At 34.2% G+C, this 22930-nt stretch overlaps 1 protein-coding gene across 6 annotated transcripts in view; it reads right to left on the bottom strand.

Moving 5' to 3' along the window:
* Nucleotides 1–22930, bottom strand: part of CSMD1 (CUB and Sushi multiple domains 1) — a 1231811-nt gene that overhangs the window by 393661 nt on the left and 815220 nt on the right. For all 6 annotated transcript variants that reach the window (XR_013928146.1, XM_080387724.1, XM_080387722.1 and 3 more), the window contains one exon: nucleotides 21421–21542. Coding sequence is in view for 5 of the 6 variants with exons in the window: in XM_080387724.1 (XP_080243850.1) it covers nucleotides 21421–21542 (122 nt within the window). In the remaining variant the exon portion in view is untranslated. The remainder of the gene's footprint in view (nucleotides 1–21420; nucleotides 21543–22930) is intronic.

Genomic DNA, 22930 nt, shown 5'->3' with positions numbered 1-22930 from the left:
GACTTGACTCTGTTCACCATCCCACAAATTTGTGTGGATGTTCCATTCCACTGTTATCTTAAACATGGCACATGGTTTTGAATGCAGGTTCAATGCAGTATAGACCATTTCTCTGAGGGCATGAAGTAACCAATATAGATAGTGTGACTGAATATGTGAATTTTAGTCACATGTATTTTCAGTGGAGCAACATAGAAAAAAGCACTAACTGCAGGCCTGCAATCAAGATTATTCCTTTAATACTGTAACTTTTTCCACTTTTTAGTACATAAACATTTAGAGACAAATTAAGTTCAGTTGTAATTAGGCTGTGACATATGAAAATAAAATTAAATTAAAAAAATAAGACCAAATCAGCCTTAAATTATTTTAAACTTGCATGACATCTGAGTAACAAATAATTTGTGCTTCAGATCTGATTGTATTCCTGCTGATAGATGATAATGTAATATCTCTGAGTTACAATACACTCAGAGGATCTATACATTAAACCTCTTTCTTTATACAATTGATCAGCAATAACTCCATCTCCAAGGATCCAGTGTAGTGAAAGAAACAAGAAATATTCTATGAAATTACATACACCGGTAGAATCAAAGTGTTATCTGACTGTGATTGATTTTATTTGTCCTGGTATCATTATGGGTTTTTTGATAGAAAAAAAAATTAAAAAAATATGTTGAGACAATACTGCAGTTTCTTCTGAGAATCACAGAATAATTCAGGTTGGAAGGTACATTGGTATGCCAACAGTCAAGCCTGTGGCTCAAATCAGTGAAGAAAGAATTCAGACAAGGTTGGGTAGAGCTTTGTTCAGTCAGGTCGTAATGGAGCAACTAAATCTGGAAAACACTTCCAGGCACATGAAGGACAAGAAAGTCATCAGACATAGTCAGCATGGAAACACCAAGAGGAAATCATGTTAGACCAACTTGAATTTCTGTGATGAAGTGACTGACGTGACTGACTGGCCTAGCAGATAAGGGAAGAGCAGTGGATATTGTCTACCTGGAACACTTACAAGAATGAGACTGAGTATGACAAGCTAGCATGGCTGTTATATCAATGTCTTTTGGAAGGACTATTGTCCTCTTCAATACTTGAACAGCTTGGCTAGTAGATAACATGTTGAAAAGTGATAAATTTCAGGAAATGTAGAAGTATCATGTAAAGCTGAAATCTGGCAGATAATGAGGTTTGTAGTTTTCATTTCATAGCCTCTGGTGATAAGGAAACTGAGAACAAACAGTTTCAGATTTGGTTTTTTTTTTTTACATTTCAACAGTTCTGCTCTGCAAAACGTCTACAGAGTTCCTTAATGGTTATGTTCTATATGCTGTATAAGAAAGGTAGAAAGGTTAAAAGCTATAGGCACTAAGATTAAAACTTTTGCAAAGGTAAGAGTTTGTGCATAAACCAATTTCTATCCTTTATTAAAAAAAATATATTTTTTTTGAGCTAGAGAAAAGTAATTATGTTCAAGGCTGGATAGACTTAAAACCAAACAAAAAGTATGTCACGTTTAACTCTGAAATAACAAAATATATCTGATCTAATTTCTACCAAGCACCAATGGGTCTTGGTAAATATATAGCCTTTGTATCTTTTTAAAATCTAAAGAAAATACAAACATGTGTATCTCATTGGTAAGAGCAAATAAGTGTTTACCCACTGATCCTCAATAAAAAGACACTAGAAGAAAAATGAAGGGCAGAAATAGAGATTTTTAATGTGAAGTTATTTATTATTTGGTTCTACTACTGCTGCTATTTCTCATTGGTTTCTACCACTGTTTGCTTTAACTGAATCAGCTTGTGTCTAAAAGAAAAAAACTTAATACCTGCCAATAACATGCCTAAGATCTTCTTATTGTGTATCTCTCTTTTGCCTGCTGTTAAGAAAAATGAGCTGTCAGTAAGATGAGTGAAATGAAAAAAATATGCTCAATGCCAACTCAACATTCAACATTTGCTTTTGTGTCACTGGAAATGGTACTTTTACATGTAATAATTTTTTTCAAGAAATGTTTCAAAATGTAGATGTGATGTAATAAAGGAGACTTATTCTGCTTATATTCCTGCCCATTAATCACTTCTTAAAAGAAAAACACAAGGTTCTTTATGAATTACAAATCTAGATAACAATACTAAAAAAATAAAATACATTTGAGACTATCCTGATGTTATTAATTCTAAATGTGGATCTCCAATGTAATTTCCAAACGATTTTATTCTCTCTTTATCACTATCAGTGTCTATTTGGTAGACATTTTTATTAGCTAAATAAAAAACCAGCTTGAATTACATCTATGGATATACTGAGCTTCTGCAAAAAGGTTACAGCTAGGTTTAAAGTACTAGATTTATTCTAATGATTTCAATAAAAGCTTTTCTAGCATATTATTTCTTTAGGGATTTTGCATTTACTTTGTGTGAAAAATATATTTAAATCTGGTGACCATCTGGCAGCTGCACAAAAGACTAATTTTGTCAGTTTGATACTAATGTTCACTATTTTTAAAAAGCACATAGATGTGGTGCTTAGGGACAGGATTTAAAAGGTCCATTCTAACCTAAAGGATTCTATGATTTTTTCTAAGGAAGACACACTACAGCAGTATGTATAACAGAGCAAAAAGTGTGAAACGATAGCATAAAACATTTCATATTTTTCCTATGTATTCTGTATTATATAGAAGATTGTAGTGCAAGCATATATCTGTTTTGTTTCTATTACTAGAAACTGTTCATTGTTACAAAACACTGTTCATAAGTGCTGCTATCAAAACATTTGTTGTAGAATTTTCTTTGTTTCATTGTTTCTGTACAGAATAGCACTTCTCTCTGTTTTTATTAAAAACATTTTTCATGCTGTGATTGCAAAGATAATCTAAAAATGTGAACCAAGGGCATATATGAATATGTAGAAAGTCTCAGAAAATTTCTTGTGGTGATTAATTCTGCACATTACATCTCATCAGGGACCTTTGGATGGTGATATTAGCATTTTCCCACAGCACCACAAATGTACTTTTGTTAGAGAAATCAATGTCCTGAATGTCAAAAATGTCCATTACTGTTTTTTCTCTCTCCCTGTTTCATTGTATCCGAATCAGACCATACCACTCTATAACTGTCAATAGAAGGTAACTTCAGTGAATTACAAGACATATATAGATTGATCAGTTTTCTGTCTCAGGTGGTGGCATGAGGATTCAGCTTACAGCCAGGAAGCAGAAACTTAGGATTTCCTCAGGCCTTTAAAATTTAGAAGATTAATTTGTGAAACTAAGTACAGGTTCTCTGAATCCTAATCCATGCAGAATAGTGTGTGTGTGGGGGGGGGAGCAAAATCTGTGCCACTTTGACAATTTCTAGCTGCTAAAACCCACAGAGCTCTACAAAGAACACAATAATAATAACAATAGTATCACTGCCCTCATTGTTGAAAGCTATTACTGTATATTTACTACTGCAAATTTCATTTAAGTGTCTTATTCAGGAAGAATGAGAAGGTAGGGCATTTCTTAGAGGTGTACTGAAGTAATTACCTTTCAAACTGACATGCAGCTATTAATGATAAAACAATATCTTGGAACAACACTGTAAGGGTTAAAAAATACTATGCAAGTCTTTGATCCACATATTATGAAAATGTCCTATAATGAACTTAAAAAAAGAACCTGACATTATTCTTTGGGGTTTTTTTGGAAGATAAAATCATTTATATTTTACTATAATGGCTTTATAGGAAAAAAAAAAAAGGATCTTAAAGATATTTTTTGATTTTTAAACACTTGTTTCTTAACTGCTTGAACAAGAAGACCAGCCACATTAAAGTCCGAATTCTAGTAGGAAAAATTCCTGCATAATGCCATAATTTTATTGTAATTGTTTTTTAAAAACTTGTATAGAATACTTTTTGCCCCTTCTTTTGTACAAATCTGTTTGTATAATCAAATAACTTTGGGAATGATAATTAGCATTTCACAGGGATTTAAAGTTGTAAGTTTTTAAAATTGTCTATGATCACCCTATTATACCTTAAATTTCACAAAGATAAGCTTGATTATTCTTATGTCTGTAGGAATGGAAATAAATGTCTAGTTCCTGGGAAATTTGTAAAGTACATATATGAACACATAAAATATTCCCAATGTTGAAATCACTTTTATAATCAGAGAACCATCTAGGTTGTAAGTGACCTCTGGAACTCATGTAGTTCAACCCCGGACTCACAGTAGGTGCAAGTATATTATAAAGTATATTACATTTCAAGTGGTTATACTAAATTACTGTAAAGCCAACGCTGTAGTAAAGATACCACCTCCCTCATTATTTTACCACATTATCGTACATCCAATTTAAAAAAAATTACTTTGATGTGTCTAATTAAAAAAACATGGATTCAAAGTAACTATGCTGAAAACAGTCTCTTAACAACATAAGTGCAATATTAAAATGTTTCAAAGCTTAAGTGGTCATAGAAATTTATAAGAGATTTCTTCAGTGAGTGTCTTTGAAAAAAGCAATCAAAATAAACACTTAGCATATCCACAGAACTAGTAAAGTCACAAAAGAAAACAAGTAAGCAAGCAAAAATGACCAAACATGTTTCTCAGTTGTCTGAATATTGTTCAGACTCAAAGGATTGCACAGAAACTAGATATGCCCAAAAGATCTGTAATATGAGTCTTCTACCTCGTTTTTACAGAAAAAATTAAAATATTAAAGTAAATAGAACCTTGTTTCAGATATCAGTACTAAGGATGGAATTCAGTATAAATCGAAATAGTTGCCTAGTGTCATTTGAAAGTCTAAGGTAAATCCTCATATTGCCTAAAACACAGAATCTGGATCTGAGAGGTCCACAGTTTTCTGAAGCAGCAGCTGGATGATAAGAAGGATTACTTAAGGCATCTCAAATGGTATTTAATAAGCCTATGGTGAAGTAGCTGAAATGAGCTCTAAAACACCTGAATGTAGATGTTTATCCATTTGTGTCTAAAGATGCTTTAGGCATATAAACTCTCACTGCAGTAAATATAGCTAAAAGAATTACTCATCTAACTGGCAGCTGGATGTCTGCTTCAGGCTAAGCTGAGTTACTGTGTAGGTTCTCCTATTTATAACTGAAGCTTAGTCACTGAGGGCTCAGTAAGGTGCCCACAATTAAATTACTAGTGCTAACTGAGATGGTTTAGGGCAGGGGTCCTCAATCCGGCCCCCCGGTATTTACAGAACCACCCTGCCCCACTCCGCCAGGGGTTGGGGGTGGAAACCAAGCAGCCGCAGATGACTGCTTGCCACTTCATCCGCGCGCCGGCCCCTGGTTAAAAAGTTTGAGGACCCCTGGGTTAGGGTATCAGAGACATATCTGTGGTCTGACAGATAGAACAGCATCTATGGGAACCTATGATTTTCTGGATCCACACCTGGCGGAAAAGCAATAGAACTTAATCTCAAAAAGAACTGGGGATTTCTTTGGTGGGCAACTGAGCCTTGAGACCACTAACTATATATGTTTAGTCTTGAAATGAATCATATCAAGAGAGTGCGTTTTTAAAAGTGACAACCAGCTGAATGCATTATTAATTTATATATTGGATCCCAAGTGCAAAAACATACCATCAGTCTCGTATTTTCATTTGATGGAACTAAACAGTACGGAATGAACAAATAGAATCAGCAATGAGATTGCCTTATGCAGTAGTAGAGAATTTTGAGTAGTAGCTGAACATTTACCTTGGAAACATTAGAATCCCATTGTTCAATTCAAGTGGAAGTAGTTACTAGTTTATTTGCTAGATTATTTTGTTGTTGTTTAAATGGCCATTATAAAAAAGAGATGAGCAAGAACAAAACTTTAGTATCTTGTTTGAAGAAAAAATGAATACCTGTTTTCTTTTTAGATAAGGTCAAAGCAGAAAAGCTATTGATTCTACAGTTAATAACTGGCTAATATAGAAAAAAAAAAAATGTAAACGTTTAGAGTTGTACTCACAGAATTGCACATACATAATAGTATGCATGCAATTATTTCCTCTGAGAGGTATCATGAAGTAAATACAACCTACCAGTAAGTCTGTTTAAAATCAGGGATGGGAAGAAAAACACCTAATTACAGAGAAAAATATTGTTGACATTAAAATGTTTCATAATGTCTAATCTACTATTAAAAAGAATGGTCATTCAGAAGGCTTTTAATTTGACAGTCTGATAACCCAGAAAAGTACTAAGAATTATATTAACTGTGTGAAAGACTGAATTACCACATGACATATACTCTGCCTGTGTGCATACCCTGCATGAGTGACACCTTTGACTTGGAAAAAAACAACTAAACCAACCGACAACCTATTAGGTAGCAAGAATATATTCAATAATGGCCATGTCCTAAGAAAGGCAGCTTCTCTAGCTACTTTGCTGGATGGGATTTTTGTCTGAATTTCATGAAGATAATACAACATTTTAAAAGGACATTTCTGAGCATTTATTTGTTAATCCATGGACTCAGTTTAGTCCTGCATGTACAAAGTGTCTGCAAATGTCAGCCTTCTCTATGTGTTGTGATAGTGTACCAGAAGATTAAAAATACATTCACATAAGGCTTTGATCAAGGGTGCACTTCTGAAACAATCTCCAGCCATCTCCTGTTACTGTGCTTTGGTTTACATCACAGAGCAATCTCAGAACAGATAAATTGTGTTCTTTTTGGATGAAACTAAGCTGGAAGGTGTTCCCCAGCCAGTAATAGGCATTCAGCCTAAACAGGCAGAGTACAACTAGGCCACAGTAAAAACTCTGAAATATATATTTAGTATGGACATCTGGCCCTTAGCACTAACTTTTTTCCATATAAAGCTATTCATGGTGCACTGAACTACTAAACCAATGTAAACATAGCCTAATTTATTTTCTTAGTACAACTGGAGGCAATACTTGGATCTTGTCCTCGCTCTCTTTCTCTCATTTTCCCACCCTCTGAGATCCTGCAGATGAAAGTTTCTGCAAGATCTCAGTGTGAACTCATGAAAGGTTTTAAACAGACCATGTGTTTTTCACCTTCATTTAAAATCCCTAGGTTTGCCTCCCAGAAACTTCTGAATTTTGATTGAAGAAATAAATTAGATCTTTTATCTTCTTGACTTGTACTTTGTTGCCAGTTACTTATGCTAATAATTAAATATGGATAACGTTGCTCAGAAGAATGACTTCTGCAGAGAGGCTAAAATCTGCATGAAAGAAACTCTCCTTTCACAGATTCTGTGAACTCCATGACAACAGAAGTCCTGTGCGTCGCAAAACAGAACAGTCATGAGAGAGTAAGAGTCTTGATGAAATTCCAAGAAAATGTAAATCACTTATTTCCACGGCTTCAGACTTCACGTCTTACATGATCTGTCATTTTCTTCTGCTCATTTCAATATCAAATTTGAAATAAGAACTGATTAGTGATCCAAAGATGTTTTCCTCCTTAGGCAGCGATAAGTTTCCATTGTAATGAGCTGGTCTCCATTTTAATCTTTCATATCAACTAGAGCAACGTAGGTCTTATTCCTTCAGTGAAGCCTCTGTTTAAGCCTCACGTCAATTCTGAATGCTCTACCATGGTGCACAGGTGATATATTTGCTTATGCATACTTCAGAAAGATTAGGTAGTAAATTATGTCTCAGTGATTTTTTAATAGATAAATTACTAAACTCTTCACTAGGTTAATATTTCCTTTTGTCATAACGATGAAAGTTACCACCTATTTTGAAGAGGGGGAAAATCATGCTGGGAAATCTCATCTTACTTACCTGCCATCTGGAAAGGAAAGGATCATCTTAACAGGTGATTCCTTTTTTGAAAGGCATGAAAAACTCAAAAGGCATGATGACGCCCTCGTGATTTCACTGTTTGAAAAGTAAACTACCTGCAATGTTTTAGGCTTCATTTTCCTATTTCTTAGCAAAACAATTGGAAAAAATGAAATGCCTTTCTATGCTCAGGAAAACAAGCTTCTTCACCAACACCCCCTTAAGATGGGAGCTCTTCCTGTGGTTCCCGCTATGGGCACATGCATCAGCTGAATTACTACACAGCTCTGAACTCACATCTGCTTCCCTTAATCTAGTACAGGAGTTACTATAGCTCTGGGACACAATGAAAGGGGCAAAGAGATGACCTCTGAGATCAGAAATGTGTTAAAGCTTCATGTAGATACATTAACCCTTTAAACAGTTTACAACTGGTAACCAAGAAGAGGATGAGCCATACTGTTAGCATCACGATGCCCCCTGAGGACCAAATGTGTATGTTTCCTGATTTCAACATTGATTAAAACCTGTGAACATAAACACTCACAGAGCTCTTAAAATAAGCTGGGAAACACATGGGGTTTACATTACATGGGGCAATTACAATTGATAAAAAACATTCAAAAATGTTAAAAATAGTAAAATAGCCCTTATTTCTTCTCTAAACCAGTAAAGTCCATTAAATGCAAGGTGAAAGAAAATAGACTGCAATTAGTAAAGAAGTGATCCAGTGTATGATCTTGAATAAGTTAAGATCTAATCTTGGAACTGTTTTATTTGATCAAAGTCAGGTTCTCTTTAGATGATAATTTAATCAGATGACAAGTTTCATATATCATTTTGGATTTCTCCATTACATATAGCTTTACATCATAAGAAAATTGCAGTAAATTGTAAGAAGGTTATTATATTGATGTGATTACGTGTTTCAATAACTAGGAGGACTTGTAAAAATATATTTATGTATATAATCTTTAAACACTACATGATGCACTCAAGTGGAAACAGTACATTTCTCTCTGAAATATATTAAACACTGGGAAAACAAAATTTTCCAAAAAGTGTTGGAATATTTTTGAATACAGTTTTGGTTTTACATATAAATTTACTGAAATTCAGCTGGAGGGGAAATAACACCAGCATTTAATTTAGCCAAATAATCACCAGTTTCTCTTCATGTCGTAATAAACAGGCAGAAAACAAGAACTGTATTTAGCATAGAATCACACTGAGATTTCTTAATGATAACGGCCAAATTTATTTTTTTTAAATTTTGTTCTTACATTATTTCCAGGAGTCTGACTAATCATGCAGTATTTTTTCCACAGAGACAGACTATAGCTCCTCCCGGTATGCATGATGGTGTAATTAAATGAAAAGGCTCCTGGTCATATTTATCTAAACTATTTTATTCTATTTTACTTATTGCTTCCAAAGATGAAGTTTGGATTAAGGGGGGAGGGGGGAATAATGAATATATTTAGTGTATATATGGATCTAGTGCATAGTAAAACAGGAAGGAGTAGCCACAATGATTTGTAGCACAGGCAGAAGTTCTGCAGTGTTGCAAGTATATTCTGTCTCGGGCCACGTCTAATGTATGAAATCCACTCAGGGTCATCACACTTTAAAAATTTGGAAGGGGAGTTTCTGCTGCCCAGTTATCAAAACATCTGCTTTGTCCTAGAAATGGGAAAATGAAATAGCAATACTTATAATTGAAAAGGCTACAGAGAGACTAACTATTCAGTTTAAGGCATAATTCTCTTTTATTGGGAAAAAAAAATATAAGCAGCACATGTTTAATTGGCAAAAAAAGCCTAAATGTAGGCAAGGAAAAGGAAGCAAACCTGCAGCATTATTATTTCTTTTGCTTTCCTTGTGTTTATGATAGGAATGTACTCTCCTCTGGTTTTGTGAAACTGCTTTTCCTGTGACTGTGATTAATCGCTGTTTCATGAACTCTGGTTTATAGTGCTCAAATCCATCATGAAGACAATGTAACAGTGCAGAAAACTGTGAGGTTCCCTGCCCTCCAGCCAGCACTCTGCACTGGTCTGTTTACAAAAGGACATATGTATTATTTTGCAGCCTCTTCACTTGTATCCTTTTCAGTGAGCTTTGAACAGTGATAACAGTTACCTATTAAATAAATGAAGAGTAAAATGTCGAGATGATTGCTGCATGAAAAAGGGCTGGCCAATCTGACAAGCTCTGTCTAAACCATTCTTCCACTGGATACAAAGATGGACAGGTAACCAAACTCAGCATTTCATTGCATGTCCTATCTCATAAGAACACTGGAAAATGTAAGGAACGAAAAAAAATAAATAAAAAAAATAAAATCTATGAATAAGTTACTTCCTACTGAAAACACTGGTCATTTATGCAAGTCAAATTCTGCATACAGACAGAGAAATAAGCAAGCACTTGATGTTATTTTCTAGTATAACAGGTGAGCATTAAGCATGTGTAAAACCTATTCTCACGAAAGTTTTTTGGCAATATTCGTGGAAGCAAATAGGGCCACATTTTAAAAGGCTAGTTAAACTTTTGCTCTGCATATTGTTGCAATGTTTAATTATTAAGAAACATTTTTAAAAAATGACTCACATATAGACATGGGACAGACTGACTGATGTAGACCCAAATGTTCATGATAGTCTTCAACAGGACTTAAAGACTGTCTGCTAACTCAAAAGCTATGGCTAAAAGGTTGTGTAGAGTCTGTTATCTGTACTGCGGATCTAGTCATATTGTCAATGTTCACATGCTAAAGTAAGCCAATTTGAGTTAAGCATAGGAAGGATCATCATCTTAGTTTTGGCTGTTTGTGATGGTGCTTCTTAACTATTTTTACAAATGAATAAATGAATACAATTCACCAACTGCTGAACCATTCTTTTTTTTCTGTAACATGCTTCAATTCTATCCACATCTTTCTTGGATCAAGTATCTGACAAATCTGCATGCTAACCTATGCTAATCCCTTTTACAATATACAGCTGGTCTATTAATACTTACCTTGATTCTTCCTGAGATCACACTTTAGGATTTAATTTTTCGTCTCTATTTACTTCGAAGTAGCATTAAATGTGTTAAATTTCTAAACAGCTCCAACCAAAGTATTTAATTTACATTAAAAAAAAAATACACATTTGTGTATTAGACATTAGTAATCCTTCATATTGCAAAGAGATATATACAAATGTTTAAATACAGAAGTTCATTGTTGATCATTCCGTCTTTTCATTACTTAATGAAAGGCAAGAGGAAAATTTGATCTTAAACAGGCTACAATGCCTTTTGAGGTGTTTAGTCTGAAGACGGAAAGATCCTAAAGAAGTAAAACTAATTTCGACAGTGCACTTAAATGCATTAATTATGGAGAAGTTAATACAGGCCACATAGTATATATACCCTTGGAGCTTATTTTTCCTATGCTGGATCCCAGCTATCAAATTAGTCCCAGTGCCATTTTTTTCCACAACACTTTGAAAACCTTTTTATTCTATAACTTATTGCAAACCCTATCATATTCCTTATACTAAGTAAAACTTCCAAGAAGCAGAATTACTTTTATTCTTCCCCTTTAACATCACCCTCCGGAAATCTGAGATTTGCACATCTTAACGTATGTGTGATGATTTGGTCCTGCATTTATTATTCTCCACAATGGCTCTTTACTTATAATATGAAGCTCCTGTTCAGTAATACACAAAAATAAGTTAATTGAATGAAGTGCTGACATTAATTTGTTACTTAAATAACTGGAGGCCTCTATTTGATGGGATGCCAAACACCAAATCTACAGTATTGCTAAAGAAAATTGAAAGGAATTGTAATACTTTTCAGAAAATACTAATAATTTAAAAAATAATCTTATTATATTTTTCCTATATAAACACACACACTTTACTTTGCCATCTATGAATTTCTTAGAATTTCCTATTATTTGCTTGTAAGTTATCAGCTGGCATTTTCCCAAAAGAAAAGGTAGCCAAGAAAAGATTCAAAGAGAAGATAAACGATAAGCATCACACACAAAGAAACTCTGACCACCTATGTTTCAAGGCAAAGCAAATAACATGCTCTGTGAGGTAAACCAGAACTGTGGATGCTTAAATCATTCTGAAGTACTTGTCTTCTTGGCAGTAAATGTGGGTTTATGTTATTCTCATTATTAATGCCATGAGGTTGCACAGGGTCTACACAAAGATAACTTATGTAGAATATGTGATAAATGAAGAAAAAAATAAACGGGGTTGGGGGGGGAAGGGTATACAAACAAAGACAACATCCAAGGACATTATCAAGTATGATATACTATCGATAGTTGCAGACACATTCAACCTCCAGGGAAAAAAAATCTACACATAAACTTGGATATCTTAGATCTATATACTTGACAATGTATTATTGAATAAGCCAGAAATTTCTCTAGCAAGGGAACTGGCAACTAACTTGTAGAACAACCAAGATATGAAAAGCATATGGAAATTTAATTGTAGATTATTTTAATTATTATTATTTATTTATTTATTAACACAGAGTCAGAATGTTCTTATATGATGCATTCTCTGTTATGAGTTTTTCCTGCCAGGAACTATCTTGAATTAAATGAGAAGATATTAATGAGTTGATATTGCTATATTAATATGTTTTGGATTCTGTAAGTAAAACATTCAGTAGTTTATATATCTCTGTATAAGAATGCATGTGTAAGAGTAATAACAAACATGTTTATTTATCTTCTATAATATGTGGATAAATACTACTTAAGAAAGTGTCATATATTTAGACATATTTAATGGATATTCACCTATGGCTCAAGAAGTCTGATTGATTCTCCATTTAGTAAAGTTGACTGAAGTCTTTCCAATATGAAGAAATTAAATGTTTGGGGGTTTTTTTGTGGAATAATATGTCACTATGTATAAAAACTTACTGTTTTCTTCTGTTTAAAAAAAAAAAAGTTAAAAATTCAGTTGACCATTCATTTATTGTTTTTTGAAATCCATTTGAACCATGAAAAACATTAGGATTCTGTATTTGAATTTTGTATATGAATCTTTTCCTTTCTGAAAATACATAAAAAAGAAAAAGAAGAAAGGATTAAAGCTAAAAGAGAAAAGAAATATGTTGATGGAAATCAGAGGATCAAAACAACAAAAAAGGAGAAACTGAGGCAAAGGAATATGAAAGGACAAAAAACATAGTGGAGGAAGGAAATGATGGAGGAATTCTAAGTGCACTCACAGTAGTTAAGATCCTCTAAGAAAAAAGCTGGAGGCAACAATTCTACTTTCAGGAAGAAGAGAAATACATATATGAGAGTGGTTGGATAACAATAAATGCCAATGATGAAAGTGTAGTCGCTGTAGTTGTTATTTTTTGTGGTTTTGCTTTTTAACTTTTAAAGACAACCTCTGGACACTGAAAAACAAATAGTTACATGTACATGTTATACAGTTCTGGGCTTTTTGTACTTTTTGAGTAGGGAATTGTTTTACCTATAAAAACAATCCCAAACCCCCCCAAAACCAAAACAAATTCAAAGAGGAATAGCTTGTTTATGTTTTCAAGATATAAGCTAAAATAACAAAAAGTTTAACAGCCATCCAGGCAGGAGAAGTGTATCTATGAGAAAGGCAAATCCACATCACTTTCACTGCAGTAAGTATTACATTAAAAAGTTACAATAATGGATTTGTATAATTCTTACCCATGAACATACAGAACAAACATATCACAGTGAAAATATTACATATTGCCATCTTTTGAAAGGGAAAACTCTTTTCTTTTTCTTTGGCTTGGTATTAGAACATGAACAGAGAGAAGCATTAGAATTTCTAAAATGTCATAAATTTGTATTTAACAAAACTGTCTTGAAAACTTTGAAGGTTTTGAGGGTTTTTTGTTTTTTAATAGTTTTAATTAAGCCAAATATACATGGCTTATTCTTGCCAATTAAAACATTGCTGCATTCTAACACATTCACTTTGTTTGGAGGCTGAATCTTTTGTTTGTCAAGCATTGCATTATCAGCCAATATATTCCAGCTGTCTTTCTGAAACATGGTTTTATTGTAAAATCAAAGACAATATCACAGCAAATTTACTGCTAAGTTTCTTTCAGTTTTTCCATTCCTTCATGTTTATGCTTCTATCATTTCTTTCGAAAATTTCTACTTTCCCCTCCCCCTCTAAATTGCCATTTCCATCTCAGTATGTCATATTTAGATCCATCCGAGGCTCATAAAATTCATACCCCACAGCTAAATCTCAGTCGAGTAAACATAACTGATATCCTGAAAGCAAATCTGAGATACTGAGCACAGATAAGGCTCAGTAGTTAGTCTCCTATGGATGGAAGAAAGAAGGTCAGAGAGAAAGTATGCAACAAGGAATATAACTGTCAGCCTGTATTTGCAGTAATTGCCTTAGAATGGAAAACCTTAAGAGTTGGGTGTGTTTCTGCATTTGATGTTAGAAATCATCTGAGAAAAATCAAGCAAATACCACAAGAAATAATTACAGAAGCATTAAGAGTACTCCTTTAGTTAGCTTTCCCAACAAACAGAAAATACAGTACTTTTCTGTGCTGCAGGAAATATGTGCTTGGATCCTTTCATCATGAGACAAGTACTGATCCCAGGTATCCCTCTTCCATTACTACCTCCAACAATCTTTAAGGCAGCAAGAGTCAAAACTTCTTGTAATACATGCACAAATGAGACATCTAAACTCAATATATAAGGCAGTTTTCATTTGCATGCATCAGTTTCACTAAAGGCTCACACTTAAAAATAGATGTATTAATGTAGGGGATAAAATTTTTTGACACTTATTTTTAGCTAAGTCTGGTATACCCCTACTTGAAAGTTGTGCTTTTTCATTCAACATATGGCTATTACGGGACCCTTCCCATTCAATGTGAGACATGTCCCTCACCTAAACTACCATACTGTCTTCCACAAAGCTGCATATATACTAAACACTGCATGCTGCAATGAAAAATGTCTAAATCCCTTTTAGTTCTGATCAGGTGAGAGTGAACAAAAGCCAAACAGTGATTTAGCTGATCAGTCTCTAGTGGACTGCTTTAGAATCATAGAATCAATGATGTTGGAAAAGACCTTTCAGATCATGAAGTCCAATCATTAACCCAGGACTGCCAAGTACATCAATAAACCATGTCCCTAAGAACTGCATCCACACATTATTTTAAACACCTCCAAGAATGGTGACTCCACCACGCCTCTGGGCAGCCTGTTCCAATGCTTGGCGAGCCTTTCTGTGAACAAGTTTTTCCTCATATCCAATCTAAACCTTCCCTGGTGTAACTTGAGGCCATTTCCTCTTGTCCTGTCACTTGTTAGCTGGCAGAAGAGACCTACCCCCACCTGCCTATGACCTCCTTTCAGGTAGCTGTAGAGAGCAACAAGGTCGCCCCTGAGCCTCCTTCTCTCCAGACTAAACAACCCCAGTTCCTTCAGCTGCCTCTCTTAAGACTTGTTCTCCAGACCGTTCACCAGCTTCATTGCCCTTCTCTGGACATGCTCTACATCTCCCTGGGAGTGAGAGGCCCCAAAATGAACACTGTATTCAAGGTATGGCCTCAATAGTGCCAAGTATAGTGGGAGAATGAGTAGGATGAGATGAAGCACTGTTTTGACTCTACTAACTGTTTGACAGATTTGTGTCAAGTATAATTGGAATTTAGACATGTAGCACCCATATGTGCAAATCAAATTTCATCCTAAATGTCTGCAGTGCCAGAACTGAGTCTTCTGTTCAAGCTCTATTTGTGTTACAGTATCATCCAATAAAGCTTCAGTAAACTTACTAAGAAATTACTATATAGAGGCTATATTACTACATCTCATTCACATGATGTCTTGGAAGGTAGAAATACGAGCATTATTAACAAAAATCACAATGTTCTAATAAGTATACACAAAACACAGAAAGCACAAAGATATTACTAAAAAAACCCCTGTGCTTGCTTTTGTACAATATATGTATTTTTTCTAATGTCAGTTGTGTGTATATAGAATTCTGTGTTACAATTTATGTATTTAAATTCAAATTGAGGATGTACTTATACTGTAGTGAGTTATATATAACAGGATTTTCCCAGTAGGCTTATAAGTACATTTTCCACATTATATTAAAATATACAGAGTCTTTTTGTTTGTTTTTGAAATGTGCTTAAGACTACAGAGAATCAAGGTTACCCTGGAAGTCTTATACAAGATTTTAGGACACTAGAAATTGAAAATCTCAACCTTATATTGCAATAACAGCTTTCTCATATAATTGCTTTAGTTATTTCATAATACATGAGCCTACTTCAAAGAAAGAGGGAACTTAACCAGTACTTGTTTTTTTCATACCTGAGACCTAAATAATTTTAACTCTAAACTGTGTGAATCCTTTGTAAGTGATATTATATCCCCATAAAATTAAAGACACTGTTCCACACATGAAAAATAAAGACATTCAAATTTAAATTAAAATATGCACATTTACATTTGGCACAAAATAAAGTTTTAATACTGTGCAAAAGAAAAAAAGAAAATACAAAAGTCTGCTTTAATTTTCAACACACCATAAGAAATCATGATTTCAAGTTCTTAGTGTATTTGTATGATCTACAAGGCACAGGATGTACAAATGAGTAATTTCTAAATTCACAGTGATCTTTTCCTTCACTCTTGTCCTGGTTTTGGCTGGGACAGAGTTAATTTACTTCTTAGTAGCTGCTGTAGAGCTGTGTTTTGGATTTGGTGTGAGAACAATGTTGACAGCACATGCATGGTTTTGGTTGTCGCTTGGGAATGTTTCTACTAAGTCAAGGACTTTTCATTTTCTCAGGCCCTGCCAGCAAGAGGGCTGGAGGGGCATGGGAATGGGGAGGGGACACAGCCAGGACAGCTGACCTGAACAAGCCAAAGGGATAATCCATATCATATGATGTCATGTTGAGTATATATAAACTGGGGGAAGAAGAAGGAGGGGGGAACATTCTGGTGTTTGTCTTCCCAAGTAACCATTACACGTGATACAGCCCTGCTTTCCTGGAGAGGGCTGAACACCTCCTGCCAATGGGAAGTAGTGAATGAATTCCTTGTTTTGCTTTGCTTGTGTGTGTGGCTTTTTCTTTACTTATTAAACTGCCTTTATCTCAACCCATGAGTTTTCTAACTTTTACTCTTCTAATCCTCTTCCCTATCCCACCATGGGGGAGTGGGCAAGCAGCTGCGTGGGGCTTAGGTGCTGGCCAGGTTTAAACCATACAACTCTATTAAATGTGTCTTGAGACTTATGAAATAATAATTGAGTAAATCACTAGCATGTGCCTGTACACTGGCAAGAATACACAGTAGTTTAGTGAAAGTCATTCTTACATCTACATATTTTTTGTGATCAAGATCTCTGCAACTCAACAATCTGTGGTACAGAGATAGAGGATAAGTTCTACAGATACACATCACTACTGTGGCAGTCCCCTCGTAATCTTTAGTAAGGGTGAGATACAGTGTTCAGTAAGAGCTTTCCTCCCCAGTCAGAGTGCAGTGGTAAGACTGCAGGTGCTGTAGATGTGAGACATGCTGACAAACATCCTATTACTCATGGCAGGATGGTCTGATCAGCAACTCCAAAGGAGGGGAGCCCTGTCTGTAATGAAGCTTTGAAAAAGCAGGCTATTTATGGAGGCACTTTCTAAAAAAACACCCTAATATTAAGCAACAGAATACAATAATGACATCTAATTGGAGCAAACCTGTCTATTGAAACAAAGGTTCTGAATCCATTACATATTATAATATATGCATAAGCTACTTACATGGAACAGGGAAATTGGGATGGCACTAACAGATCACATCTGAGTTACCATAAACTTTGAACAAATCCATGAATCTAACCTCATTGAAATAAACCTGCATATTATGATATGCTACTTACTAAGACTGTGTTTTTAGAGCATATTGCAAGAAAGATTTATCTTAAAAGAAATGATCTTAAATTCAATCTTAACAGTATGTGGATTCCCTAGCTGTGAACTGGGAAAAGTTTTCTTGAGTAAGCATGTTCTCCTGAAGTTTCCCAGCTATGTGGTTTGAGAGACAATAAATCAGAAATACCATTTGATGATAACATATTAAGGTATCATCCAACTTTATACAAAAACCTGAATGCTCAGCTCTATAAAACTCTACGTGAAGTTTCCCACCTTCCCTCAAATAAATTCCAGTGTCTTCAATTATGGCAACTGCAGTGAGTACCTTTTTTGTAAAGAAGGAGGAAGTTGTTAGGCCCAAACAAATAATTAATATCTATGCTTTGTACTGTGGAGAAAGTACATTCCTCAGAAAAAAACCTGTAATTGGAACACAGTTTTTATTTACCAGGTCATTACACTTAGAACTATTGCAGCCCATGGCACATCTACAATCCACAATCAGTCAGGAAAGAATTGTGCAGAACTAGGTATCATTGCTGAGACACCACCAAACCTTGCCCTCCTGTAGACACTAGAGCTGAAAACTGAAACTTTTGCATCCAGTAATGTTACCATAAAATAGCAAAAGCAGCAGGAAATCCAAAGCAGTAAGTGTTATGAAGAAAAACACAGCCTGGAGAAAGAATTGAAACAGCAAGGGATAGATGCATGCTTAGAACATACTGAAAAGTTTATACCAACAGCAAGAAAGAGATAAAGACAATAGATCAGTAAGATCTCAGAAGAACAATCAAAGTAACTGACTCTAAAAAGTTGTGAAACTGCATAACAGAACAACTAAAACAATGCAGAGTTATCAAGAATTACAGCATATACTTGACAAAGTGTCAGAAGAGGACCATAAAGCTGTATTTGCAAGTACTAAAAGTCTAATAATTAACTTGGTAGGATGCTCATCAGAAGCTACAATAGCGGGACCCAGAGGAAACAACTAAATGTTAAGGGAAGAAAATCAATTCTTAAAAATAAAAGGAACTTTAATGGAAATACCTCTGAACAGGAGAAGAACCAAGATTAATCTAGGTTTTTGTGTTGTTCAGAAAAAGGTAAATAAACAATCTTGACATGGTTGGTTAATAAACTAACAATGATCTTGATATTGTTGGCTAAAAATAGAATTATACTACTGTCCCCAAATGAATTTGTTGAGGAAATGAAATTTGTTTTCATTTTGAATTGACGTTAAAAATCTCCCCCCAACAGCATCAGAATGCAGTATTTGGAAAATGTTATCCATCTTTTTTTTTTTTTTTCCCCCCCATTTATACTTTAAAATATTCCAGACCATTATGTTCCATGCTTTGTGCAAGGCCACTTTAACTAGACTATCTTGTTTAAAGTTCACTGAATGTTATGTTAAGAGGAAACATCTTTTCTGGTAAAATGCTATGCGTAAACTAAGCTGATGAAATTGACACAAATTCACTGCTACAGTAAGTCAAAACTAATTTAGATACACAGTAACAACATGTCACAAACTGTCTACTTTCTTGGAAAAGAAAATGAAACATGGACTCTAAGCATTACAATAAATGTTTTCAAATCTGACAGGCAAAAGAGCAGGCTTCTCAATCTAATCTTGAAATCAGACCTTCAATACACAGTTCAATACTCAAGAGTTCTGTCATTCATAACTCCAACAAGAGTGAGGGATGAAAAAAGCACAACTTTCAGCACATTTTAAAATAAATTCCTTTTTTGGGGGGAAACCTGAAAATTATTTTTATAATTGATTTTTTAAAGTTCACAGATTTAAAAATGCTAGCAAAATATTTTTCATTAGAAAGAAGTAGGAAAAAGGTTCCATTCCAGCCAGATAGTCTGTAAAGAAAAAGCATTTTCCTTCATGCCTTTTATTATCCCAACATATATGTGTTAACTCTAGATTCAGTTATTTGGGGATAGAAGTTCCAATATCAGATTTGTATTGATACATACTGATAAAGATGATGCAGAGTTTATGTGAAAGCAACTTGAGAATACTGTAAACCTTAAACATGTTTGATTTTAAAACTTCACATTCACAACCATCAAGATCCTAAAGCAAATATCCATCTTTCTATAATACATGCAGTTAAGAAACTAATCTTCTTTTGTTGCACTGCAAGAAAAATCCAAGATTAATAAAAAGACAATTCCCTATTGCCCATCCTGTACAGCACTGAAAGACGTAAAGCTCCACCTCTTTTTCTTACACTGTGATTATCAATATGTCTGTCAATGTACCTCTTTACCTTCCACCCAGCTGGCTGTAATAATGTGGACCTTTTTCTGGCTGAAAGCTCCAAGCCTTGTACTCATACCCCTTCATTTTGAACAAAACAAAAGAATTGATCTGTCTGGGTGTGTAACTCCTTCAGTGTACTCTTGTGACTGATGTACTATCAACCTGCCACAAAAATAGTATTTGAGTGCCTTTTTGAGTCCAGTGAACAAAGTGGTAAGTTAATCTACAACAATGTCATTAAGCTTTGCACTCCTAAAATCCAAAAGCCATTGAGAAAGATATAATGTATAGAATGAACAGAACTTCCATGTTATTGTAGCAGATGGAGGTTTAGTGTTTTTCACAAGTCTGAACCACCATATAGAACATGCACTGTACAGTTCAATAATACACTACACAGTCAGTACCAATTTATGTAGGATTATGGTTAAACTTTCTTGCATCAGCAAGGAGATTGTTATCATCATTTTATTATAAATATGCAAAAACAGTGCTTAATTCAAATTCTTGAAAAGTAAAGGGAGAAAATTAAAAAATAAAATAAAATTAATAGAGCAGTTCTGAATAAAGGAACCATGGTGGGATAAAGTTAAACATTTTTTCCCTAACTATATTAAAGTTGTCAGGAGTACAGTCTTCCAAAAACCTGCATAGGAGATATGTGTTTTATAATTACAAAAGTACATACACGTTGTACATTCTTCAAGTTATTATAACTCATTTATTCAGTATTTTGCTAGAGAAAAGTAAAATATAAGTGAAAGATTTCTTTGCTTTTTTTTTTCCCCCTAGAGGTAGGAAGGTTTCTGTCCTTTATTGAGGAAATAAATTGATTTTACAGAAACACAAGTAAAAATGCATCTCAGTACACTGCAGTGTAATAAGAATACTTCATTATGACTACTTTTTATGACTAATTATTCATAGTTATGTATTTAGAATCATTACTGGAAAACAGGAGATTGAAAACACCTAACAACATCACACAAAGTTTGTTAGGTTTTTACGCTAAGACTCAACAATGCTGAAGTGTGAAGATACAACTTGAAAAATCCAGTATCAACTCATTTAGTAATGTGTGATTTTGAATATTATTTTATCTATTTCATTGGAAAATGTACTTATAACTTGGAAAATTAATTGAGGCCTATTACTCTGAATGGACATTTTCACAGATATTACTAATTTATGGCGTTTTCTTTCTAGTGCCCAATGTATTTTCTTAACATCTCTACTGTGGTCATATTTGTATTTAAATGAGCATACACAGTTGCATGTGTTCATGCACTTGTACAAATATGTATGTAATAATCCTAAATCCAAAATCCTACAGTTTGAACTGAGACAAACAGAAAAGCATACCTTTTCTGGATCAGTTGTTGTAATGACCCACACACAGTGTGCGTTGTCTTCATACTGAACTGGATAATTTGGTGATGTAATAATCCCACTTGGTCCACGTAAATTAGAACCACATGTTCTAGCTAAAACGACAAAACAAATCAGATTGCTTTTGATTGGTTGCTCTTTTGATAATAAACATTATAAAATTGCCATAGGATTAATAACAACTTGCTGTGAAAGTACTATTATGCTAATATATTCTATAACAATCTGCTTTGAAGAAGCGTCCTGGTTTCAGCTGGATAGAGTTGAGTCAGGCAAGAAAATCCTGAAAAATTACCTAAAGAGGAAGGAAAACAGCCCTTTTCAGTTAATCAGCCCAACATTTACATTACTTTAATCTTTATGTAAATTAATTTATCAGAAACATCACATCAATATTCTGTTTAGAAGTTTACTGCCCTCAAGTGGATGGAGGAAGCCTTCCTTGTATGAATGTAAGAAAGGCCAGTATGTGCTCTCCTCCATGATTCCTCCATAGTTGAGGAGAAAAAACACATATATCACAATGTTTATGTAACAGTATATCCTTAACCTAAACTTGAACTTTTGTGGTGTCTTAGCTTTTTATACCAGCTGAAATATAATTAGAAAGAAAAGTTTCATAGGCTTGAAGTCATTAAGCCTACACTAGTTGCATGTAGTTTATCACCTCTTCCACTTTAAGTTGATCTTCATTTAGAAAATGTGATAAACATTTCTTTGTATTGTGTATTTTATTATTAAATGCTTGGTATGGACACCGCAAATACTGGCATCTTGAAGGTCAATAAAGGGATTTGAAATAATATAGACTACAAATAAAACGCAAGTCTTTCACTTCCCACCATCCATAAGCATTCATCTTATGCAACATTGAACTGAACCAGGACTATACACCATTCATCCTAAACAATGTTAATCTGCGTTTAGGGAAAAAAAAACAAAACCAACTATAGCGACTGGCTGACTTGAGCCCTTGACTCCTGACTGCTGTGAAAAATTAGCTCCAATTTTGGAAGAATGTTCAAGTAATGTAACTTGTTTTTAAAAATGAAATTGTAATGGAAGTATAGGACTAATTTATCCTATTTTGTTAGAAGTTTACTGGAGGGAGTAAAGCATAATAGAGACATTTGCAGATAATAAATTTGAAGGAACAGCAAATACTAGGAATAACAAACATAATTCAGCAGCAAATAGCCCCTTTCTGATGAGTATTACTTTTACCATTCATAGATTACTTCAGCTCATTTCTGCAATGTATTATCAAACAGGAATAAATTCAAGAGATTAAAAAAACCACCCCAACAAACAAGAATGGAGTTGTGTGGACATGTTATTCTGTAGTAGTGTGAAACCAAATATTGAGAGGGTATATTTAGATTTTTAATTTAAATACACTGAGTTCAAGAGACACTGAGTTTGAGACACTTATGATTCATAGTTGGTTTGCTGCTCTGGAAAGAGTAGGAGATACAAATTTTAT

Source organism: Falco punctatus, assembly GCF_963210335.1.
Source record: "Falco punctatus genome assembly, chromosome: 5".
In the NCBI taxonomy this organism is placed as follows: domain Eukaryota; kingdom Metazoa; phylum Chordata; class Aves; order Falconiformes; family Falconidae; genus Falco; species Falco punctatus.
Note: the sequence above shows the minus strand (reverse complement) of the source record. Positions and strands in the feature narration are given on the sequence as shown.